The following is a 25,759-nucleotide window of genomic DNA, read 5'->3' on the forward strand; positions in this document are numbered from 1 at the left end:
AAAAAGATCTGTTTAAGGTAAAAAAAATAAAAAAAATAAAAATGCGATTAATTTGCAATTAATCGCGAGTTAACTATGGACAATCATGCGATTAATCGAGTTAAATATTTTAATCGTTTGACAGCACTAATTTATATATAATCACATGTAAGCCTAACTGCTCAATTCAGATTTTTGTTTGGCTTATTCACATTCCTTTTTTAAAATGTGGCCAATATCAGACTCCAGTGTGAACTATACTCACGCTCCTGAACCGACCCGTATACGCAAATAATGAAGATGGACGTAAAAAAGAGATTTTGACAAAATGTCAATCTAGAGAGTGACATAAAAGTCACATGACTGCTCATTGCAGAGAATCAGACCAGACGTTATGAAAGTGGCCCGAATCAGAATTGAAAAGATCCGATTCCATGTGATTTGTGTCGTTCACACTGTGGTGAAAGAAACAGATCTGCGTCACTATGAGCAAAGAAATCAGATTTGGGCAATTTTTGCCTGCAGTGTGAACGTAGAGTCCTTACATTCTGAGCTGAGCCTCCTCTGGCTGAGCTTCCTATGACTGAGCCTCCTCTGGCTGAGCCTCCTCTGGCTGAGCCTCCTCTGGCTGAGCCTCCTCTGACTGAGCCTCCTCTGGCTGAGCCTCCTCTGGCTGAGCCTCCTCTGGCTGAGCCTCCTCTGGCTGAGCCTCCTCTGACTGAGCCTCCTCTGGCTGAGCCTCCTCTGGTTGAGCCTCCTCTGGCTGAGCCTCCTCTGGCTGAGCCTCCTCTGACTGAGCCTCCTCTGGCTGAGCCTCCTCTGGCTGAGCCTCCTCTGGCTGAGCCTCCTCTGACTGAGCCTCCTCTGGCTGAGCCTCCTCTGACTGAGCCTCCTCTGGTTGAGCCTCCTCTGGCTGAGCCTCCTCTGGCTGAGCCTCCTCTGGTTGAGCCTCCTCTGGCTGAGCCTCCTCTGACTGAGCCTCCTCTGGCTGAGCCTCCTCTGACTGAGCCTCCTCTGGTTGAGCCTCCTCTGGCTGAGCCTCCTCTGGCTGAGCCTCCTCTGGCTGAGCCTCCTCTGGTTGAGCCTCCTCTGGCTGAGCCTCCTCTGACTGAGCCTCCTCTGGTTAAGCCTCCTCTGGCTGAGCCTCCTCTGGCTGAGCCTCCTCTGGTTGAGCCTCCTCTGGCTGAGCCTCCTCTGACTGAGCCTCCTCTGGCTGAGCCTCCTCTGGCTGAGCCTCCTCTGGCTGAGCCTCCTCTGGCTGAGCCTCCTCTGGCTGAGCCTCCTCTGGTTGAGCCTCCTCTGGCTGAGCCTCCTCTGACTGAGCCTCCTCTGGTTGAGCCTCCTCTGGCTGAGCCTCCTCTGGCTGAGCCTCCTCTGACTGAGCCTCCTCTGGTTGAGCCTCCTCTGGCTGAGCCTCCTCTGGCTGAGCCAACATGTGCAGCGATTCGGGGAAACATCACGATTCGATTCGATTTCAGTTTTCTCTCTGGGTCACGATCCAATTCAAAACATGCATTGATATGATTCTAGATTGTGGTTCTGAGTTACTTCTCAGTTGGTTAGTTGAATAGGTCTCAAAGAAGAAAATCACAAAAATAACAAATTTAGGAATTTGGGAATCGATTTTGAGTCTGTAGAAGATAGCGGCTCCCCCACACCTCTACAATGTACCATGTTGGCCCGAATATAAGACGTGTTTTTTTGTAAATGTATGGAATCCCCATGTTATTTGGGGGATCTTTGGGACCAGGCTGCCCTCCTTTACCTTTCAGCATGGCCGCAATTGTCATTCTGTAGTTTCCTCTAAAGGCAGTTCGTCAAGACGTATTAAAGGTATGATCTGTTATCAGTAAACGGGGACCTCTAGGCAAAAGAGCCTCGCCTTTTGAACCTGAGGTGTAGCCAGTGAGAACAAGCCCCTCCCCCATCCCCGCTCAACTCCGACCCACCCCCATCGGACCAAAACAAATAATGTAAACAAAGTGCAATACTAAGAGGGGAACTTTTGTCGAGAGGTTTCTGTTTTGATGCCATTACAAATTCTACCTTTTTTAATGTCCTGCCTTCCTCTCCAAGGAGACGGCGAGAACGTTGCCGGGGGTCCCTCCCCCCAGGGTCACTCCTCCCAGGGGAACTCCCCCACCTCCGGGACCTTTGTCTGGGTACAGCGGCGTTGTGATGCGGGCCAGACAGACGACCCAACCCCAGCTCAGCCACAAAGCAGCCATCACCCACGTCAGAAACTGGACCCCCCCGAAACCCGCGTCCCCGCTGACGGCCGCCTTCACCGCCCTCTCCTACTCCCTGTCAGAGTCGGAGTTCTCCGCCGACGGAGACGTGGTGGAGGAGCCCGGGTCCGAGTGGGAGCTCCCGGAGGTCACGCCCGCCCTGACCCTCACCACGCTGGGCAGCAGACGGGCCCACGCCCCCCTCTCCCACAGGCCCGCCTCCCTGCAGCCCGGGACCAGGACCACCACCGCCAAGCGGACCTCCTGCGCAGACCGGCCCTGTTTCCCGGGGGTCCTGTGTGAGCCAGCCAGGGACGGGGGCTTCCGCTGCGGGAGGTGTCCTGTAGGATACACCGGGGACGGACAGGCCTGCAGAGGTACGGCTGAATCTACGTTCCTCTTTGCCTGTTTGATGCGTGTTCGCACACTGAGTCTGACGTGGACGAGAGGCCCGTCTATAGAGACACAGTAAGCCAAACAAAACTAATATTCACAATTAACATAGTTAATGACCATTTTAGCGATGTTTGCAGACCCATCGTGTGTTCTGTATTATAGATATGGAGACAATAGTATGGCTCATTTTACAGGCATTGTTCATAGTCCATTACTGACTAATCAGTTAATTTTTTTTTTTTTTTTTTTTATCTTTTTCCTCCTTTTTTTTCGTTTTTTCCCCAGCCCAATGTTAGTCGTTATGCCAATTCCCAATCCCCTTCCTGGTCGTTGCGCACTCCCCCTACCGTTGGTCCGGGAGGCCGGAGACTATCACATGCTTCCTCCGACACATGTGTAGCTTTTCACCTGGCAGCGCGGACTCTCACTGGGAGAGTGTAACGTGTGGAAGGTCACACTACCTCTCTTAGATCCTTCCCTTGCTGTGCAGGCGCCCCCACCGAACTGTAGGAGTCGCTGTTTACAACGACCAGGACCCACCCTCGCCGGGTTTCCCACCCTCTAACACTGCCAATTGTGTTAGTATGGACGGTCGGCCAACCCGGAAGCACCACAGCTGGATTTGATCCCACTGTCTCTGTGGTGGTAGACAGACGCTTAGTCCGCTGCACTACCCGGCCACCCAATCAGTTCATTTCTACACACTGTAGTTTGTTACACGCTACATCACCCCATTTCTGAAATAATCCAGTCTTTTTCCATAAATCGCGAGATATGACACATTATATGCAATAAGCCCAAATCGTTCTGGTTGATCCCCTGAAGCCCCAAATACTCCCAAATCAAAGGTATATACCATGTACATATGTGTCTTCACAAAATTATCAAGGGGGGGGGGGGGGGGGGGGGGGGGTCGTTTTAACTCAAAACTGTGATCGTCACGAAAAGCTTTTACGTCCGGTAAACTACGACACTGTGATCGGTACAGAAGCATGTTTTACGTAAAAAAAAATACCAGCAGGTTACCTAAGATAGACCTTACCTCAGTCAGAAAGTACTCCAAAATGAATAAATCCCAGTCGATCCCATGGCGATCGCAATTATTCATGTATATAATATTGGGCATGGCTACCATATGGGAAATAATAGCTCTGAGGCACCAAATCTTTGTCTTGTAACTCGAGACTGAAAGCATAAATTAGGTCGAGAATGGTGTCGATCGAACGGAGGGAAGTTTAACTTTCCAACAATGTATTGAATGATCGGGAGAAACGCAGCCCGGAGCCGGCAGACGAGCGCAAAGTGCTGCGAAGTGCGTGCAAGTGCAAATGTCAGATGCTCCCGGTAGCCCCGCAAAAAACAACGACTTACGAATACGAAAACATTTCATATATTTAACCTTTTCCACCTGACGGGACCGGTACCGGTCCCGAAATGACATAATGGTAATAAATCAATATTTCTGGACTGTTCTATAAAACTAGCGGGTTCGACTCTGGCTGTCGGTGTTGCCTCCGGCTTGGGCCGGCCGTCATACTAACTCAATTGGCAGAGTAAGCGGGTGGAAGTCGATCTGGACGTTGTGGACAGCGACTCCTACAGGTTGGTTGGGGGACACCTGCACAGCAGAGACAGGAAGATAGCAGGGGTAGTGTGAGCCTCCCATACGTTACACCTCACCAAATGAGAGTCTGTGCTGGCAGGTGAAAAGATGTGACAGGCTACCTCCACATGTATCGGAGGGGACATGTGATGCAAGGCTTCTATCCTCCCTACAACCGACCAGTGGGGCATATGCGAGCAAAATTCAAGACAGGGGAGGGGATAATTGGCACGGCTAAATTGGGATGGGAGAAAATTTGAAAAAAATAGGAGAAAAAGTGGACAGCTGAGGTGACACAGGTATACCACACGGTTAAACACAACCTCAGCTACAACAGTGCTGACTGTGCACACAAGCTCAATCAAAAGGTTCTACATGATTTCAAAATAGTAAAGAAAATGACTTTAGGAAGAACAAAGGCAGAGGCTCTGGTCAAAGACGTCCTTGCTCCAAAGCCAGTGGGTGATGTTCTCAAGGCCTTAACATCTGACAAACCCCTCCCATTCTCCATACAGACGGATGCATCAAATAAAGGGAACAGGAAGATGTTTCCCCTTGCTGTCCAATACTTCACTCCAGAGTGTGGGGTCACCAACAATATGCTAGATTTCATTGAGAATCCAGATGAGTCAGCTGCCGGGATTGTAGCTCTCCTAGAACAATCCCTTGAGAAATGTGGCTTATCATTAAATCAAGTGACAGCATTTAGTGCAGACAACACAAATGTTAATTATGGAATTCACAACTCTGTCTTCACCAACCTGAAGAAGAAACAAAAAGATTTCTATGCATTTCAGGAGTTTGGGTGGCTGGCTCCCCAAAATAATTTAATAACATAACCCTAACCCTAACCCTAAAACCGAAATAAAGTAAAAAAAATAAATAGTGACAAAATCCGGCCATTTTCGCCCAAAAAACACCCCAAAACCGGCCAAAAAATTACAGGTGTCCCTTATTTCTATTAGTCAAAGGTGGCAACCCTAGTTAAAGTGCTATATAGATAGATTTCCTTCTTTGGAATGTCTGTATAATCCGGGAGAGGCGACCATTTTGTAAAACATTGAACCATGTGTAAGATTCTGATCAAACTGGCCAGTATCACGTCTTCGTCTGTTTGGCCCTCCATCCAATTCCTCTGCGTTGTGTACTTTTAATGGTCCTGACGTCTCTGACGACACTAATAAACTCACGTTTCATTAAGATGAACCTCTCTCCCTCCTGCCCTGGGAGACAGTACACTCTAATCTCAGATGTTCTTCTAAGGAATTCATAACAAAACCCTCGCTGACGCGGCCTGTGCCTGTGAAATCACTGGTTCCACCACCGTCAATATCACTGTCTCCTGCTTCCATGCACATTTCGATCTACCATTTTAGCTGTGGTCCCCCCAATCTATACATCACATACATTGAAAAACCACCATTTTCTCTCAATCCCCCCTTGATTCTTATCACCCCTTCAGAATCATAAATCATTATTTGTTTTTTTTATTAATTATGCCAAAAATAGCCTGTGGTTGAAGCAAACCAACCTCGTCTCTCGTGCACAAGAAACGAAGACGGCCCACGGTCAACCCAGTGATCCTGCTGCCTGATGTCTGTTTGCGCCCCCCTTCGTGCACAAAGGGAACCGAAACCGACCACCAAAACCAACAACATCCAACGACTCATAACCATTGGAGCCCCCCTGTCTGCTCCCAATAATTATATCCTGTTGTTCTACTGTTCTCCCTCTTATCTACCTTCTATATATATATATATCCTTCTATACATATATCTTATATATGAATCCTCCATTTATATCTCATACTCCTAATCAATGAACACAGGACTTCTCGCTGTTGTCTCGTCTCTCGATCTCCTGATTGACTCTGAAAGGAAGTCCCTGCTTGTCCATGATTCACCGCCCGTGCTCTGTTGTTTCAAAACGCTCTCTAAACAGCGTCTCCGCCGGGAAGGCCCCTCCGATGTCCGCCTCGTTCTCCCCTGGGCAACACCGCCTGCGACCGCTGGACTCCGCCTCGTCGGCCGTCTCCGCCCCGTCGGTCATCTCCGCCCTGTCGGTCATCTTGGTTGAGGCTCATCTCCACCGCCGTCGGCCCTCTCCAGACTCTGAAAGCAGAAACACCACGCCGGCAGTTTTTCTGTACACTCGACCCTGTGTTTTCTATTAGTCTACCGTGGCTTTGGGCCTGCAGCTCGTTCTCTATATATTTTTCCCCTCTGCAAGCCCCTGCCATGGCCACGCCCTTTCAGACTGTTGGACGGTGTGAGTGTCCTACAGCCCATGGCGCTATTTGTTCTCTATTAGTCCCCCACCTTCTCAACACCCATATCTAATCCTACAGGGCTGTTCCCTGTTTTGTTGTCTTCCGGCGTGACACCAGCAGCTAAACGATACCCACTCGGCGCTCTACGTTTGTCCCACGGGTGACCCCCAGCGCGCGCCAGTTCTTTCTGGTGACGTGTCCCCTCAAGACTCTGCCTATTTATTAGGTGTGAGAAGGCCCCACTGGAGATCGAACTCCCTCTTATTTCATAATTAAACTTATTTAATTAACCTGTATATCGATCTTATTATTATGATAATAACATACAACCGAGCATCGCTCTAACATACAACAGAGCAGGTTTGTTCCCTGCTCCTAACTCACATACGTACTCGTACTATCATCTAACATACAACAGAGCTGTCCGTCGCTCTATACCCTACGGGGCTGTCTACCGTCGCCCTGGAGCTGTCACCGTCTCTCTATACCCTACGGGGCTGTCTACCGTCGCCCTGGAGCTGTCACCGTCGCTCTATACCCTACGGGGCTGTCTACCGTCGCCCTGGAGCTGTCACCGTCGCTCTATACCCTACGGGGCTGTCTACCGTCGCCCTGGAGCTGTCACCGTCGCTCTATACCCTACGGGGCTGTCTACGTCGCCCTGGAGCTGTCACCGTCGCTCTATACCCTACGGGGCTGTCTACCGTCGCCCTGGAGCTGTCCCGTCGCTCTATACCACACTTTGAGTTCCTTTACAAAGTTCTCACATACACCACCGTGTATACACACAAACAGTTGGTAATAAAAAAAAAAATTAAACTCCTTAATTAACTTAAACTCTAAATATTCCCCTATGGGTAATGGAAACTCCCCAGCACTACCCCCCCCCCTCCGCAATTAAACTCCTTAATTGAATTAAACTCTAAATATTCCCCTATGGGTAATGGAAACTCCCCAGCACTACCCCCCCCCCCCCTCCGCCACTAGGTGGCAACCTACTCCTCCTCCATTTGCTTGTATTATCCCACTGCCCCCCTAGATGGCGGCCAAAACTCAGTCTAGAGGATTGTAGGTGACGTGTCACTTCCTGATTCTAAACCCCTCGTGGCTCTGCGGCCATTTTGATTCGGTGCAAATGGCTACTCTCTCAACGAACGGCCGCTGCCCTTCCTTCCAAGGCCTGAAAACACCGCTGTTTTTCCTCTCTTTCCTATCCATTATCAGGGGACGCTTTCTCAGACTAATACTCTTGCCTGATCGGACATAATACACACTGGTACAATCTCCTTTCGACTTTCCTTCTGTTATGAAAACAGTCCCGCCATCAAATTTTTTTCGATCTGATTCAAGCGCCCCCCCCCCCCCCTTTCCTCATCTCGCATTTACCCTCCTTAAACCAAAACTGTGCAGCCTGCCTCGTTTGCTTTTCATTCTCTGTAGATAACACCCTCGATTTTCACCATGGCTCTCTGCTCATATTATTACAGCTGGCATTCTCTCTGTCGAACTAGAAATGTTTACGTTTACGGATTCACTATCTGTTCGTTTTTATTTGGCTTAAAAGATCAAAACAACCGTGTGCACAGTGAACTCACATTTTTGATCGGAGCGCTGTTTCCCCTACAGCGCTGGTTTGCCTCCTGACCGCTCGACTCGCCGCTCTCTCCCAGGGCTGGCCGGCCTTGCTTCGATCATGATTCTCCCACACATTGATGACTGTTGTCCACTGTCGCCCCATTATTGAAAAAGTCTTTATCCGTTGTTCTTATCTCTTGCAAATCCGGCTGTCATCAACAACCAACTGTTCCCGTTGTTTTAATCTCTTGCAAATCCGGGTCACGGCACCAACTGTAAGATTCTGATCAAACTGGCCAGTATCACGTCTTCGTCTGTTTGGCCCTCCATCCAATTCCTCTGCGTTGTGTACTTTTAATGGTCCTGACGTCTCCGATACTGGTAGATAAGATCCTTATCTGCCCCGTTAGTGCAATCCATAAACCATCCTAATCCTCCACCTCCGTAAGAATTCGACACTTCGACACTGTGAGATACCTTATGAGGAGAAGCGTTGTTTTATTGCTATAAACAGAACCTCATAATCAGATGTTATCAGATGTTATCAAATTGTATCGTCCTTGAAGAGTCTATTCTAATGATCTCTCGGTGTGTTCAGATTGTCCTTTTGTTATTCAGTCCAATAGTGGTCAGGCCTAGTCGTTAGCCTGAACCCTCCTTGTGTTAGCCGAAGCTAATGATGTCGTGGCATTCTTCCTCCTCCCCCCCCCCCCCACCCTCTCTCGTGATAAGAGGAGAGAGAGAGTCCTCTGTGTGATCTCAGTCCTACTCGCTCTCGGTCAGATTATCGTCTGCCTTACACCCGGAAACACCGTTCGACTCATAGATGTTCGTCGTCGCAACGACGGCCCCGCCTTCTGGTTGTCATGCGACGTGTTGTCATGACAACTGCATAACCTTTAACACTAATAAACTCACGTTTCATTAAGATGGACCTCTCTCCCTCCTGCCCTGGGAGACAGTACACTCTAATCTCAGATGTTCTTCTAAGGAATTCATAACAAAACCCTCGCTGACGCGGCCTGTGCCTGTGAAATCACTGGTTCCACCACCGTCAATATCACCGTCTCCTGCTTCCATGCACATTTCGATCTACCATTTTAGCTGTGGTCCCCCCAATCTATACATCACATACATTGAAAAACCACCATTTTCTCTCACATGGGAATTGTAGTTTTTTGCGGCCATTTTGTAACGGAGATCCATAGGTCTGGTTCTGCATTGGAATTTTGGAAAACTACACTTTCCTTAAAGTTCTATGGGGTTCAAGGTTCAGAGTTCTCTATGAATTATTTCAATAACTGTTATTATTCGGGATAATTCTACCACAAAAGGTAAAGTTTTTGACAAATTTGAAAAAAGCAGTTAGTTTCTCTTCCCTATTGTTAGCATTCAGCAACAATTAGATTTGAAAATAGTTTAAAAATGGTGCCACCCTTATAAAAATAAAAAAAGGTACTGTACATTACAGTCGATTTCATTATCTGTTCTCATGCACGCCTGGTGATACTAAATCCAAATTGAACTCGGGCATTTGAAAGATAATATATGTATATATAGGAGCGGCTAAGTGGCGCAGTGGGCAAGGCGCTCGCCACTAACGCAGGAGATGCTGGGTTCGAGCCCAGCTCTCACCGTTGCTACCAGCTTGGCTGGTCGTTCATACTAACACAATTGGCAGTGTTAGGGGTGGGAAAGCTGGTAGGTGGGGATTGGACGTTGTGGACAGCGATTCCTACAGGTCGGTTGGTGCGCCTGTACAGCAGAATCAAGAAGAAACAGGGGCAGCGTGAGCCTCCCACGCGTTACTCCTCACCACTGAGAGATCTGTACAGGTGAAAAGATGCGACAGCTGCCTCCTCGTGTACCGGAGGGGACACGTGATGCAAGGCTTGGTCCTCACTGCAGCTGACCAGTGGGAGGCATAGTCTAGTAATGTTCGAGACAGGGGAGGGGAGAATTGAAGGGAGAATTAACATAGGCGAAATTGGGATGGGAGAAAAATAGAAAAATAAGGAGAAAAAGTGGACAAATTATTTTTTTATATATATATAAATGTGCGAATTGGCTATAATAAGGTCATTTATAAGCCTCCTATTCTAGATTCTATAATAATATTTCAAATTGCATTGGTCCGGATGGGAGAATTCAGTACTGTATCTACAGAACCTTCTGTTTAATCATCTTCCCTTTATTCATTTCCTTAGATTTTTTGTACACATGATCTCAAGAAGGTACTGAACGGTTTTTAATGTTTGGTCATTATTAGCATAGTGTTATTCACTGTCAAAGATGCAAAGAAAAATCATAATTCATATTCTCCTTTGTTTCATCACAATTTAAGCAAGCCTAGTAACAGACACAATATTTCTGACACTGTGAATCCATAGATGCAAATGGACCTTGTAGAAGTGGAGCAATATTCCATTTACCTAGGTATATATTTTAGGCAGATTTCAAACTAAATAACAGATTATGCACATAAAACGCTGAAAACAACTGAAGCAACAATAGTATTTTAACACTTTGATTGCCATGGTTAAATTCATGATATACCATCCCTTGCCAGCTCTATTTAACATGGAGAAGTTCCCCTTCTTTGCAGGGCTATAACTTTTTAAATTCTATTGCTAGTGTGAGGATTGGTTCATTCCCCGCCACACGCTCCGCTCCTTTAAGGTACTGTGTTGATTGATGCATTCCCCGCCACACGCTCCGCTCCTTTAAGGTGCTGTGTTGATTGGTGCATTCCCCGCCACACGCTTTTGGAGCAAGTATCAATTCCAGCGCGCACCTGTCATAGATTTTGATTAGCGCCCCAGAGGCTTTTTATACTGGGTCTTCCCTTCAATCGATGTCGGGTCGTTTTGAATACTTCTGTTTCTGCCTGTTGTTCCCCGTTGCTGTGCCTCGTCTACTCTCCCTCCAGGACGCCTGTTCCTTAATGATAAGCAAGCAGTGCAAGAATGCGGAAGCATTCTACCGTAGTGGCGTGCGGTAATGCGCCTTTCATTTTCCGCCGCCCAGCGCTCAGGTGCGTGCGTGCGCCGGCGTGCTCGCGCGAGGTGCCCGCGCATGCGCATGAGATCCCGCCTTGGTTCGACACGAGCGGAGCTCAATATATATAAGTCACCGCCCCTTATTCAGTATCGAGAAATAGCTCAATTGGCAACACTGCATGGCTGTGGATCCTACAGCTCGTTTGCTGGCGAGTTCGAATCCCATAAAATATATTTTTTTTAACGTGATTTTTTTTTTAACGTGTATTCTTTCGCCGGTTAAGGTTAGGCATGGTTAAGGTTAAGGTTAAGGTTAGGCATTGTTTCGGAGTTGGTTAAGGTTAGAACGGTTAAGTTTAGGCGCTGTTAAGGAGCTGGTTAAGGTTAGAGTTTGTCAAAGAGAATGGCAATATTCTTTCTATGGTTAAGGTTAGGCATGGTTAAGGTTAAGGTTAAGGTTAGGCATTGTTTCGGAGTTGGTTAAGGTTAGAACGGTTAAGTTTAGGCGCTGTTAAGGAGCTGGTTAAGGTTAGAGTTTGTCAAAGAGAATGGCAATAGACAGCCTATTTCCGCGCGACAGCTCCCAAAGCGGGCCTGAAAAGAAAGGCGCTTTACCGTAGTGGCGTGCGGTGACGAATGCTTCCGCATTTTTGCACTGCTTGCTTATCATTAAGGTAGACGCCTCCAGGACATCTGTGGATTGCCGCTGGTGAAGACCTTGTCCCCCGTTTTGAGCTGCACCTCGTTTACCCGCTTGACTCTTGCGCTTTGGTGAGTTTGAACCAAACCCTTTTTTGGACGATTCTGTTTTGTGTGTTTTGAAGAACACTGAAGAGTTCTATTTTTGCTTACACTTGACTCAGCTAAGTTGTGTGTTAAAGGAGACACTGAAGATTATCATTTGCTTGCACTGGACTCAGCTGGGGTGTGTGTTTAGAAGAGACACAGAAGTTTATCGTTTTTGTTTTGCACTGACCCTCAGCTAAATTGTGTGTTGTGGTGAACACTGAAGATATCGTTTTGTTTGTTCTGGACTCAGCAAGGGAGGAGGAAACCGCACTGCCTCTGTGTGATGTGGACTGTTATTTACCTCTCTCTCTCTCTCTCTTTTCCACCTCGAGTTGAAGCTGGGAGTATCTGCAGAGCCGCTTCAGCGTCAATACCGTTTCCCCACCTCGAACACCAAGAGGATCTGCAGAGCCGCAGATAACTCTGCTGAAGGCAGTCTCCCTTTGTTTCAAGATTGTTGCTTGCTCCTTTTTGACTCTGAAAATAAATACGCCCTAGTATTTGGCTAACTCTGAACTACCTGTCTGTCCCGTGCGTTTGAGGTCGGTTTCAAACCCTAACAGCTAGATTGCCATTATTAGGGCCCATTCAATGTCCTATATATATTGTTCATGGTGTAGCAACGTTAAACTTTTTCATTCACATATTCATACTAAAATATGGTCTAAAGTATAAGTATGTTTTCATCTCTTTCTGCAGCTTTCTCCAGAACGTGATTTATAGCCCCAAATGCATTATATTGATGATCAAATACAGTTTGGTAGGAATCTGTGCGAGATAAAACATTTCAACTGAATGTACTTCTAGGAGTTACTACACGTCATCTGATGTTGACCGGATGGGCGAGGGGGCATTTATAATTCTGTGGGCAACGTTATACCATTCATCTAATGTGGGTCATATGTTCATCATAGCAGTTTATATCGAACACGGTAATACTACACGCTAAAACTCACCCCAGTCTCCTCGGGCCGTTGGGCGATCAGCGTGGAGTAGACAGTTTTCCATTATGGGATGTCGAAATACCCGATCCATTTCCAGGTTGTATAATAGTATATACGTCCAAATCATGTTGTTTTTCGAGTTATTTCCACCGATCGATGTTCACTGTGTGAAGACGGAGTCTCTCTAACATTAGCGAGTGCCCGGACCACATATGGAGTGAGTCCTGCCGGTTCAAAGGTTGATATCCGGTTTCGATCTGCCGATCGGCCACCAGATGGCGCTTTTGAACCGCTAGAGGGTTGAGAGGAGATCAGCACTGTGTGTCAAGGCTGCGGAGGGGAAATATGATTTCGATCACAGATATTTGAAATATTGATATCAAAGACGAGTTCCGGCGTCCTCGGCAACTTGAGCATGGCGGGGAATGACGAGTTCCGGCGTTTTCGGCAGTTAAAGTGTTAATGAGGCTATTATTATTATCATTATTATTTTGCAACAAGTTAGCCCTCTCATAAATAGCACATATAAATGAATAACTAACTTGAACTAACTTAATAGAATTGAAGTGATATTTGGCTTAAAAAATCGGTCACCTGGCAAAAAAAATAAAAATTAAAAAAAGCCTGACGATGTGCATTGGGCCACGGCTCTCTGACGCCTTATTTTCTGGGTCCCGGCCTGAAAAGTTTGGGAACCCCTGACTAGACAAATATCAAGGTGTATCCATCAGTGGACCAATTGCATGCTTTTGCAGAGGACAAGAAGCCTTCAGTCGACTCTTTCAGACATTAAGCACCCTCCACAGCCCAAATGGAATGATAAAAAAAAAAAAAAAAATTATACTTTTTTTTTTTTTCTTTTTTTTTACCAATAGTCGACTAACAGCAAATGGCCAATTCTAGTCGACCATCCAAATCCTTAGTCAGGGACAGCCCTATCACGTTGCCATTTTTCGCCTGATTATCTAATCATCCTGAAATCAACGCTAGATTATTGGTATTATGTCTCCTCGTGCACGCATGAAATGGGGCTTGGAGCGGGGCGTGGGGGAAAAAATATCAGATCAACGCAAGATTGGATATATAGTGTCCTTACCTTGTCTCTGATGTAATGCAAAACAAATAATTCAATTATCTGATCGCCATTCCAAGTACTGGTCGTGGTACTCCGTCCCACGTTATCTGGCATTGCATATGAAGGAGGGGGGGGGGGGGGGGGGGCAGGCTAGTTGATGCATCAATGTAAGCGCTCGTCTTGCCGGAGAATTTTGGCCCCGCCTGCACGGCTCAGCTCGGCCCAGAAAACAAACAACATCGTTTCAAGCGGAGTGCAATAGCTGCCGCGAGGCGTTAGGCGGCTGTATTTGCCTGCACAGACTGCCCAGATGAATTATGAATGGCAATAGCGAATAAAAGGAAAACAGAAACAGAAACGTAGATCTACGTTTCTCCGGCACTCAAGCGCTGGGCCACAGAAACGTAGATCTCCGTTTTCGGCAACCAAAGGGTTTAATAACTTGCCGATTTAAGAGGCGACCCGAGAGTCTTGTGCCAGAATAACGTGTTTCCACACAGACCACAGGCCTGAGAGCTGGGAGGAAGTGGAGAGGTAGATGTGAGTGTGTTTAGCTGGGAGGAGGAAGTGGAGAGGTAGATGTGAGTGTGTTTAGCTGGGAGGAGGAAGTGGAGAGGTAGACGTGAGTGTGTTTAGAGGAAGTGGAGAGTTAGACGTGAGTGTGTTTAGAGGAAGTGGAGAGGTAGACGTGAGTGTGTTTAGCTGGGAGGAGGAAGTGGAGAGGTAGACGTGAGTGTGTTTAGAGGAAGTAGAGAGGTAGAGGTGAGTGTGTTTAGAGGAAGTGGAGAGGTAGAGGTGAGTGTGTTTAGAGGAAGTGGAGAGGTAGACGTGAGAGTGTTTAGAGGAAGTGGAGAGGTAGAGGTGAGTGTGTTTAGAGGAAGTGGAGAGGTAGACGTGAGTGTGTTTAGAGGAAGTGGAGAGGTAGACGTGAGTGTGTTTAGAGCAGTGCTTCTCAAACTTTTTCTGTCAGGCCCCCCTTTGGCGGACCAAAATATCTTGGGCCCCCCCCCCCCCCCCCCCTCGCCCCAACAAAATAGTCATGAAATCGGCCATGTTTAAATTGATTGAAATAACACCAATATCGTGACCTTTCAAATTGACAACACCTTCCCTCGCGAGAGCCACCTTGCCTCGCTGTGAAACAGCACTGCAGAATGGTCAGCTCCCATCTCCTCACACAGCGCAGAGAACAGGCGCGCTTTCAGGGCTCGGGTTTTGATGAAATTTACCACGTTTATAACTTCTGTCAAAACCTCATTCAGCTCAGGGCTAAGCTGTCTTGACGCTGGCGCCTCTCTGTGAATTTACAGTGCGTCCATTGCGCGTTTGGCGAAACCCCCTTGATGAGCGCCTGTAGCCCCCTCCTTTTCCCTGCCATGGCCTGCGCACCGTCAGAGCAAAAGCCCACACAGTTCTCCCATTTCAGTCCATGTTCTGTCAGGTAACTGTCAATAATTTTGAAGAGCTCATCAGCTGTCGCTCTGTTTTTGACATATTTGCAAAACAGCAGATCTTCACTCAGTGACTGGGAATTTACAAAGCAAACATAGGAAATAAGCAAACAGTCTTTATTGCTGTCAGTCTTTGACAAGGCAACACGCATGTCATCCTCAAGGCTCAACTTGGCCCTATATTTTGTTTTCAGAGCTGTCATGGATGAAAAGCCAGCTTCACACAGATATGTGGTGCTGAATGGTATCAACACCTTAACTGCTGCATCATGAGATACTTGGTACTAGCTCTCCAGGAAACTAGCTCTCCAGGTGGTATCAGATGAGATTTCAATGAGTTCTTCCAAGAGTTTGGATGGAGATGTGTCAGGAAGCTTTGTCTCAATGTTGTCTGTAAATTTTCTTTTTATCAAGAGTAACTTGGTGATCCTTTTCTGTGTTTTATTAAATAATGATTTTCAGATTTTGAGAAATGGTCAAACTTATCCAAATATGGTATTTTCATGGAGAACAGTGCAGCTGCAACAGATAGCACTTTAGTGATAATTTTCTGTAAAAATAAAAAAATAAAAATCTCAAGGCCCCCCCTGTCATGCCTCTGCGCCCCCCACTTTGAGAAACACTGGTTTAGAGGAAGTGGAGAGGTAGAGGTGAGTGTGTTTAGAGGAAGTGGAGAGGTAGACGTGAGTGTGTTTAGAGGAAGTGAAGAGGTAGACGTGAGTGTGTTTAGCTGGGAGGAAGAAGTGGAGAGGTAGACGTGAGAGTGTTTAGAGGAAGTGGAGAGGTAGAGGTGAGTGTGTTTAGAGGAAGTAGAGAGGTAGAGGTGAGTGTGTTTAGAGGAAGTGGAGAGGTAGACGTGAGAGTGTTTAGAGGAAGTGGAGAGGTAGAGGTGAGTGTGTTTAGAGGAAGTAGAGAGGTAGAGGTGAGTGTGTTTAGAGGAAGTGGAGAGGTAGACGTGAGTGTGTTTAGAGGAAGTGAAGAGGTAGATGTGAGTGTGGTTAGAGGAAGTGGAGAGGTAGAGGTGAGTGTGTTTAGAGGAAGTGGAGAGGTAGAGGTGAGTGTGTTTAGAGGAAGTGGAGAGGTAGAGGTGAGTGTGTTTAGAGGAAGTGGAGAGGTAGAAGTGAGTGTGTTTAGAGGAAGTAGAGAGGTAGACGTGAGTGTGTTTAGAGGAAGTGGAGAGGTAGAGGTGAGTGTGTTTAGAGGGAGTGGAGAGGTAGAGGTGAGTGTGTTTAGAGGAAGTGGAGAGGTAGATGTGAGTGTGTTTAGAGGAAGTGGAGAGGTAGAGGTGAGTGTGTTTAGAGGAAGTGGAGAGGTAGAGGTGAGTGTGTTTAGAGGAAGTGGAGAGGTAGACGTGAGTGTGTTTAGAGGAAGTGGAGAGGTAGAGATGAGTGTGTTTAGAGGAAGTGGAGAGGTAGAAGTGAGTGTGTTTAGAGGAAGTGGAGAGGTAGAGGTGAGTGTGTTTAGAGGAAGTGGAGAGGTAGATGTGAGTGTGTTTAGAGGAAGTGAAGAGGTAGACGTGAGTGTGTTTAGAGGAAGTGGAGAGGTAGAGGTGAGTGTGTTTAGAGGAAGTGGAGAGGTAGAGGTGAGTGTGTTTAGAGGAAGTGGAGAGGTAGAGGTGAGTGTGTTTAGAGGAAGTGGAGAGGTGAGTGTGTTTAGAGGAAGGGGAGAAGTAGATGTGAGTGTGTTTAGAGGAAGTGGAGAGGTAGACGTGAGTCTGTTTAGAGGAAGTGGAGAGGTAGAGGTGAGTGTGTTTAGAGGAAGTGGAGAGGTAGAGGTGAGTGTGTTTAGAGGAAGTGGAGAGGTAGACGTGAGTGTGTTTAGAGGAAGTGGAGAGCTAGACGTGAGTGTGTTTAGAGGAAGTGGAGAGGTAGAGGTGAGTGTGTTTAGAGGAAGGGGAGAGGTAGAGGTGAGTGTGTTTAGAGGAAGTGGAGAGGTAGAGGTGAGTGTGTTTAGAGGAAGTGGAGAGGTAGAGGTGAGTGTGTTTAGAGGAAGTGGAGAGGTAGAGGTGAGTGTGTTTAGAGGAAGTGGAGAGGTAGATGTGAGTGTGTTTAGAGGAAGTGGAGAAGTAGATGTGAGTGTGTTTAGAGGAAGTGGAGAGGTAGACGTGAGTGTGTTTAGAGGAAGTGGAGAGGTAGATGTGAGTGTGTTTAGAGGAAGTGGAGAGGTAGAGGTGAGTGTGTTTAGAGGAAGTGGAGAGGTAGAGGTGAGTGTGTTTAGAGGAAGTGGAGAGGTAGATGTGAGTGTGTTTAGAGGAAGTGGAGAGGTAGATGTGAGTGTGTTTAGAGGAAGTGGAGAGGTAGAGGTGAGTGTGTTTAGAGGAAGTAGAGAGGTAGAGGTGAGTGTGTTTAGAGGAAGTGGAGAGGTAGAGGTGAGTGTGTTTAGAGGAAGTGGAGAGGCAGACGTGAGTGTGTTTAGAGGAAGTGGAGAGGTAGACGTGAGAGTGTTTAGAGGAAGTGGAGAGGTAGATGTGAGTGTAGAGGAAGTGGAGAGGTAGAGGTGAGTGTGTTTAGAAGAAGTGGAGAGGTAGAGGTGAGAGTGTTTAGAGGAAGTGGAGAGGCAGACGTGAGTGTGTTTAGAGGAAGTGGAGAGGTAGATGTGAGTGTAGAGGAAGTGGAGAGGTAGAGGTGAGTGTGTTTAGAAGAAGTGGAGAGGTAGAGGTGAGTGTGTTTAGAAGAATTGGAGAGGTAGAGGTGAGAGTGTTTAGAGGAAGTGGAGAGGTAGACGTGAGTGTATTTAGAGGAAGTGGAGAGGTAGAGGTGAGAGTGTTTAGAGGAAGTGGAGAGGTAGACGTGAGTGTGTTTAGAGGAAGTGGAGAGGTAGAGGTGAGTGTGTTTAGAGTAAGTGGAGAGGTAGACGTGAGTGTGTTTAGAGGAAGTGGAGAGGTAGAGGTGAGTGTGTTTAGAGGAAGTGGAGAGGTAGAGGTCACTGTTTAGAGTAAGTGGAGAGGTAGACGTGAGTGTGTTTAGAGGAAGTGGAGAGGTAGAGATGAGTGTGTTTAGAGGAAGTGGAGAGCTAGACGTGAGTGTGTTTAGAGGAAGTGGAGAGGTAGAGGTGAGTGTGTCTAGAGGAAGTGGAGAGCTAGACGTGAGTGTGTTTAGAGGAAGTGGAGAGCTAGACGTGAGTGTGTTTAGAGGAAGTGGAGAGGTAGAGGTGAGTGTGTTTAGAGGAAGGGGAGAGGTAGAGGTGAGTGTGTTTAGAGGAAGTGGAGAGGTAGAGGTGAGTGTGTTTAGAGGAAGTGGAGAGGTAGACGTGAGAGTGTTTAGAGGAAGTGGAGAGGTAGAGGTGAGTGTGTTTAGAGGAAGTGGAGAGGTAGACGTGAGTGTGTTTAGAGGAAGTGGAGAGGTAGACGTGAGTGTGTTTAGAGGAAGTGGAGAGGTAGACGTGAGTGTGTTTAGAGGAAGTGGAGAGGCAGACGTGAGTGTGTTTAGAGGAAGTGGAGAGGTAGAGGTGAGTGTGTTTAGAGGAAGTGGAGAGGTAGAGGTGAGTGTGTTTAGAGGAAGTGGAGAGGTAGATGTGAGTGTGTTTAGAGGAAGTGGAGAGGTAGATGTGAGTGTGTTTAGAGGAAGTGGAGAGGTAGAGGTGAGTGTGTTTAGAGGAAGTAGAGAGGTAGAGGTGAGTGTGTTTAGAGGAAGTGGAGAGGTAGAGGTGAGTGTGTTTAGAGGAAGTGGAGAGGCAGACGTGAGTGTGTTTAGAGGAAGTGGAGAGGTAGACGTGAGAGTGTTTAGAGGAAGTGGAGAGGTAGATGTGAGTGTAGAGGAAGTGGAGAGGTAGAGGTGAGTGTGTTTAGAAGAAGTGGAGAGGTAGAGGTGAGAGTGTTTAGAGGAAGTGGAGAGGCAGACGTGAGTGTGTTTAGAGGAAGTGGAGAGGTAGATGTGAGTGTAGAGGAAGTGGAGAGGTAGAGGTGAGTGTGTTTAGAAGAAGTGGAGAGGTAGAGGTGAGTGTGTTTAGAAGAATTGGAGAGGTAGAGGTGAGAGTGTTTAGAGGAAGTGGAGAGGTAGACGTGAGTGTATTTAGAGGAAGTGGAGAGGTAGAGGTGAGAGTGTTTAGAGGAAGTGGAGAGGTAGACGTGAGTGTGTTTAGAGGAAGTGGAGAGGTAGAGGTGAGTGTGTTTAGAGTAAGTGGAGAGGTAGACGTGAGTGTGTTTAGAGGAAGTGGAGAGGTAGAGGTGAGTGTGTTTAGAGGAAGTGGAGAGGTAGAGGTCACTGTTTAGAGTAAGTGGAGAGGTAGACGTGAGTGTGTTTAGAGGAAGTGGAGAGGTAGAGATGAGTGTGTTTAGAGTAAGTGGAGAGGTAGACGTGAGTGTGTTTAGAGGAAGTGGAGAGGTAGAGGTGAGTGTGTTTAGAGGAAGCGGAGAGGCAGACGTGAGTGTGTTTAGAGGAAGTGGAGAGGTAGATGTGAGTGTAGAGGAAGTGGAGAGGTAGATGTGAGTGTAGAGGAAGTGGAGAGGTAGAGGTGAGTGTGTTTAGAGGAAGTGGAGAGGTAGAGGTGAGTGTGTTTAGAGGAAGTGGAGAGGTAGAGGTGAGTGTGTTTAGAGGAAGTGGAGAGGTAGATGTGAGTGTGTTTAGAGGAAGTGGAGAGGTAGATGTGAGTGTGTTTAGAGGAAGTGGAGAGGTAGAGGTGAGTGTGTTTAGAGGAAGTAGAGAGGTAGAGGTGAGTGTGTTTAGAGGAAGTGGAGAGGTAGAGGTGAGTGTGTTTAGAGGAAGTGGAGAGGCAGACGTGAGTGTGTTTAGAGGAAGTGGAGAGGTAGACGTGAGAGTGTTTAGAGGAAGTGGAGAGGTAGATGTGAGTGTAGAGGAAGTGGAGAGGTAGAGGTGAGTGTGTTTAGAAGAAGTGGAGAGGTAGAGGTGAGAGTGTTTAGAGGAAGTGGAGAGGCAGACGTGAGTGTGTTTAGAGGAAGTGGAGAGGTAGATGTGAGTGTAGAGGAAGTGGAGAGGTAGAGGTGAGTGTGTTTAGAAGAAGTGGAGAGGTAGAGGTGAGTGTGTTTAGAAGAAGTGGAGAGGTAGAGGTGAGAGTGTTTAGAGGAAGTGGAGAGGTAGACGTGAGTGTATTTAGAGGAAGTGGAGAGGTAGAGGTGAGAGTGTTTAGAGGAAGTGGAGAGGTAGACATGAGTGTGTTTAGAGGAAGTGGAGAGGTAGAGGTGAGTGTGTTTAGAGTAAGTGGAGAGGTAGACGTGAGTGTGTTTAGAGGAAGTGGAGAGGTAGAGGTGAGTGTGTTTAGAGGAAGTGGAGAGGTAGAGGTGAGTGTGTTTAGAGTAAGTGGAGAGGTAGACGTGAGTGTGTTTAGAGGAAGTGGAGAGGTAGAGATGAGTGTGTTTAGAGTAAGTGGAGAGGTAGACGTGAGTGTGTTTAGAGGAAGTGGAGAGGTAGAGGTGAGTGTGTTTAGAGGAAGTGGAGAGGCAGACGTGAGTGTGTTTAGAGGAAGTGGAGAGGTAGATGTGAGTGTAGAGGAAGTGGAGAGGTAGATGTGAGTGTAGAGGAAGTGGAGAGGTAGAGGTGAGTGTGTTTAGAGGAAGTGGAGAGGTAGACGTGAGTGTGTTTAGAGGAAGTGGAGAGGTAGAGGTGAGTGTGTTTAGAGGGAGTGGAGAGGTAGAGGTGAGTGTGTTTAGAGGAAGTGGAGAGGTAGATGTGAGTGTGTTTAGAGGAAGTGGAGAGGTAGAGGTGAGTGTGTTTAGAGGAAGTGGAGAGGTAGACGTGAGTGTGTTTAGAGGAAGTGGAGAGGTAGAGGTGAGTGTGTTTAGAGGAAGTGGAGAGGTAGACGTGAGTGTGTTTAGAGGAAGGGGAGAGGTAGAGGTGAGTGTGTTTAGAGGAAGTGGAGAGGTAGAGGTGAGTGTGTTTAGAGGAAGTGGAGAGGTAGAGGTGAGTGTGTTTAGAGGAAGTGGAGAGGTAGAGGTGAGTGTGTTTAGAGGAAGTGGAGAGGTAGAGGTGAGTGTGTTTAGAGGAAGTGGAGAGGTAGACGTGAGTGTGTTTAGAGGAAGTGGAGAGGTAGACGTGAGTGTGTTTAGAGGAAGTGGAGAGGTAGACGTGAGTGTGTTTAGAGGAAGTGGAGAGGTAGAGGTGAGTGTGTTTAGAGGAAGTGGAGAGGTAGAGGTGAGTGTGTTTAGAGGAAGTGGAGAGGTAGACGTGAGAGTGTTTAGAGGAAGTGGAGAGGTAGACGTGAGTGTGTTTAGAGGAAGTGGAGAGGTAGAGGTGAGTGTGTTTAGAGGAAGTGGAGAGGTAGAGGTGAGTGTGTTTAGAGGAAGTGGAGAGGTAGACGTGAGAGTGTTTAGAGGAAGTGGAGAGGTAGAGGTGAGTGTGTTTAGAGGAAGTGGAGAGGTAGACGTGAGTGTGTTTAGAGGAAGTGGAGAGGTAGACGTGAGTGTGTTTAGAGGAAGTGGAGAGGTAGACGTGAGTGTGTTTAGAGGAAGTGGAGAGGCAGACGTGAGTGTGTTTAGAGTAAGTAGAGAGGTAGAGGTGAGTGTGTTTAGAGGAAGTGGAGTGGTAGATGTGAGTGTGTTTAGAGGAAGTGGAGAGGTAGACGTGAGTGTGTTTAGAGGAAGTGGAGAGGTAGATGTGAGTGTGTTTAGAGGAAGTGAAGAGGTAGACGTGAGTGTGTTTAGAGGAAGTGGAGAGGTAGAGGTGAGTGTGTTTAGAGGAAGTGGAGAGGTAGACGTGAGAGTGTTTAGAGGAAGTGGAGAGGTAGACGTGAGTGTGTTTAGAGGAAGTGGAGAGGCAGACGTGAGTGTGTTTAGAGGAAGTGGAGAGGTAGATGTGAGTGTAGAGGAAGTGGAGAGGTAGATGTGAGTGTAGAGGAAGTGGAGAGGTAGAGGTGAGTGTGTTTAGAGGAAGTGGAGAGGTAGACGTGAGTGTGTTTAGAGGAAGTGGAGAGGTAGAGGTGAGTGTGTTTAGAGGGAGTGGAGAGGTAGAGGTGAGTGTGTTTAGAGGAAGTGGAGAGGTAGATGTGAGTGTGTTTAGAGGAAGTGGAGAGGTAGAGGTGAGTGTGTTTAGAGGAAGTGGAGAGGTAGACGTGAGTGTGTTTAGAGGAAGTGGAGAGGTAGAGGTGAGTGTGTTTAGAGGAAGTGGAGAGGTAGACGTGAGTGTGTTTAGAGGAAGGGGAGAGGTAGAGGTGAGTGTGTTTAGAGGAAGTGGAGAGGTAGAGGTGAGTGTGTTTAGAGGAAGTGGAGAGGTAGAGGTGAGTGTGTTTAGAGGAAGTGGAGAGGTAGAGGTGAGTGTGTTTAGAGGAAGTGGAGAGGTAGAGGTGAGTGTGTTTAGAGGAAGTGGAGAGGTAGACGTGAGTGTGTTTAGAGGAAGTGGAGAGGTAGACGTGAGTGTGTTTAGAGGAAGTGGAGAGGTAGACGTGAGTGTGTTTAGAGGAAGTGGAGAGGTAGAGGTGAGTGTGTTTAGAGGAAGTGGAGAGGTAGAGGTGAGTGTGTTTAGAGGAAGTGGAGAGGTAGACGTGAGAGTGTTTAGAGGAAGTGGAGAGGTAGACGTGAGTGTGTTTAGAGGAAGTGGAGAGGTAGAGGTGAGTGTGTTTAGAGGAAGTGGAGAGGTAGAGGTGAGTGTGTTTAGAGGAAGTGGAGAGGTAGACGTGAGAGTGTTTAGAGGAAGTGGAGAGGTAGAGGTGAGTGTGTTTAGAGGAAGTGGAGAGGTAGACGTGAGTGTGTTTAGAGGAAGTGGAGAGGTAGACGTGAGTGTGTTTAGAGGAAGTGGAGAGGTAGACGTGAGTGTGTTTAGAGGAAGTGGAGAGGCAGACGTGAGTGTGTTTAGAGTAAGTAGAGAGGTAGAGGTGAGTGTGTTTAGAGGAAGTGGAGTGGTAGATGTGAGTGTGTTTAGAGGAAGTGGAGAGGTAGACGTGAGTGTGTTTAGAGGAAGTGGAGAGGTAGATGTGAGTGTGTTTAGAGGAAGTGAAGAGGTAGACGTGAGTGTGTTTAGAGGAAGTGGAGAGGTAGAGGTGAGTGTGTTTAGAGGAAGTGGAGAGGTAGAGGTGAGTGTGTTTAGAGGAAGTGGAGAGGTAGAGGTGAGTGTGTTTAGAGGAAGTGGAGAGGTGAGTGTGTTTAGAGGAAGTGGAGAAGTAGATGTGAGTGTGTTTAGAGGAAGTGGAGAGGTAGACGTGAGTGTGTTTAGAGGAAGTGGAGAGGTAGAGGTGAGTGTGTTTAGAGGAAGTGGAGAGGTAGACGTGAGTCTGTTTAGAGGAAGTGGAGAGGTGGAGGTGAGTGTGTTTAGAGGAAGTGGAGAGGTAGAGGTGAGTGTGTTTAGAGGAAGTGGAGAGGTAGACATGAGTGTGTTTAGAGGAAGTGGAGAGGTAGAGGTGAGTGTGTTTAGAGGAAGTGGAGAGGTAGAGGTGAGTGTGTTTAGAGGAAGTGGAGAGGTAGAGGTGAGTGTGTTTAGAGGAAGTGGAGAGGTAGAGGTGAGTGTGTTTAGAGGAAGTGGAGAGGTAGAGGTGAGTGTGTTTAGAGGAAGTGGAGAGGTAGAGGTGAGTGTGTTTAGAGGAAGTGGAGAGGTAGACGTGAGTGAAAAAAAAAAAAAAAAATCTAACCCCGACTAACCTTAATGTCATGCACTTGTCCTAATAAACTAACCTACACTGTAACACGCAACACTTTGATGAACATTGTTACTCAGCTGATAGAGTTATACCCTTCTTGCTGTCTTGTCGCACAGAACTTGTAAGTCGCTTTGGATAAAAGCGTCAGCTAAATGACTAAATGTAAATGTAAATGTGAGTGTGTTTAGAGGAAGTGGAGAGGTAGACGTGAGTGTGTTTAGAGGAAGTGGAGAGGTAGAGGTGAGTGTGTTTAGAGGAAGTGGAGCGGTAGAGGTGAGTGTGTTTAGAGGAAGTGGAGAGGTAGAGGTGAGTGTGTTTAGAGGAAGTGGAGAGGTAGAGGTGAGTGTGTTTAGAGGAAGTGAAGAGGTAGATGTGAGTGTGTTTAGAGGAAGTGAAGAGGTAGAGGTGAGTGTGTTTAGAGGAAGTGGAGAGGTAGAGGTGAGTGTGTTTAGAGGAAGTGGAGAGGTAGATGTGAGTGTGTTTAGAGGAAGTGGAGAGGTAGACGTGAGTGTGTTTAGAGGAAGTGGAGAGGTAGAGGTGAGTGTGTTTATAGGAAGTGGAGAGGTAGAGGTGAGTGTGTTTAGAGGAAGTGGAGAGGTAGACGTGAGTGTGGTTAGAGGAAGTGGAGAGGTAGAGGTGAGTGTGTTTAGAGGAAGTGGAGAGGTAGACGTGAGTGTGTTTAGAGGAAGTGGAGAGGTAGAGGTGAGTGTGTTTAGAGGAAGTGGAGAGGTAGAGGTGAGTGTGTTTAGAGGAAGTGGAGAGGTAGACGTGAGTGTGTTTAGAGGAAGTGGAGAGGTAGAGGTGAGTGTGTTTAGAGGAAGTGGAGAGGTAGAGGTGAGTGTGTTTAGAGGAAGTGGAGAGGTAGACGTGAGTGTGTTTAGAGGAAGTGGAGAGGTAGAGGTGAGTGTGTTTAGAGGAAGTGGAGAGGTAGATGTGAGTGTGTTTAGAGGAAGTGGAGAGGTAGACGTGAGTGTGTTTAGAGGAAGTGGAGAGGTAGACGTGAGTGTGTTTAGAGGAAGTGGAGAGGTAGAGGTGAGAGTGTTTAGAGGAAGTGGAGAGGTAGAGGTGAGTGTGTTTAGAGGAAGTGGAGAGGTAGATGTGAGTGTGTTTAGAGGAAGTGGAGAGGTAGACGTGAGTGTATTTAGAGGAAGTAGAGAGGTAGAGGTGAGTGTGTTTAGAGGAAGTGGAGAGGTAGAGGTGAGTGTGTTTAGAGGAAGTGGAGAGGTAGAGGTGAGTGTGTTTAGAAGAAGTGAAGAGGTAGACGTGAGAGTGTTTAGAGGAAGTGGAGAGGTAGAGGTGAGTGTGTTTAGAAGAAGTGAAGAGGTAGAGGTGAGTGTGTTTAGAGGAAGTGGAGAGGTAGAGGTGAGTGTGTTTAGAGGAAGTGGAGAGGTAGACGTGAGTGTGTTTAGAGGAAGTAGAGAGGTAGAGGTGAGTGTGTTTAGAGGAAGTGGAGAGGTATACGTGAGTGTGTTTAACCCTTCCCTCCCCTCCCTGTGCTCCCAGCGGTGTGCAGACACGCGTGCGGCAGGAACATGGAGTGCGCCGCTCCCAACACGTGCCGCTGCAAGCCAGGCTACACCGGCGCCAACTGTGAGACAGGTAAACACAAACAACTGTGAGACAGGTAAACACAAACAACTGTGAGACAGGTAAACACAAACAAACAACTGTGAGACAAGTAAACACAAACAACTGTGAGATAGGTAAACACAAACAACTGTGAGACAGGTAAACACAACAAGTAAACACAAACAACTGTGAGACAGGTAAACACAAACAACTGTGAGACAGGTAAACACAACAGGTAAACACACACAACTGTGAGACCAGGTAAACACAAACAACTGTGAGACAGGTAAACACAAACAACTGTGAGACAGGTAAACACAAACAACTGGTGAGACAGGTAAACACAAACAATTGTCTCTCTC

At 47.3% G+C, this 25,759-nt stretch overlaps 1 protein-coding gene across 1 annotated transcript in view; it reads left to right on the top strand.

Annotated features, from left to right (window-relative positions):
- LOC311236995 (von Willebrand factor D and EGF domain-containing protein-like) overlaps positions 1-25,447 on the top strand; it is a gene marked incomplete at its 3' end in the record, with an annotated part of 171,117 nt that extends 145,670 nt beyond the window's left edge. The window contains 2 exon segments of the mRNA XM_084324804.1: positions 2,056-2,584; positions 25,332-25,447. Of these exon segments, the coding sequence (XP_084180930.1) occupies positions 2,056-2,584; positions 25,332-25,447 (645 nt within the window).
- Between the last annotated feature and the right edge of the window lie 312 nt (positions 25,448-25,759).

This window comes from Notolepis coatsorum (genome assembly GCF_963971535.1).
Source record: "Notolepis coatsorum genome assembly, chromosome: 1".
In the NCBI taxonomy this organism is placed as follows: domain Eukaryota; kingdom Metazoa; phylum Chordata; class Actinopteri; order Aulopiformes; family Paralepididae; genus Notolepis; species Notolepis coatsorum.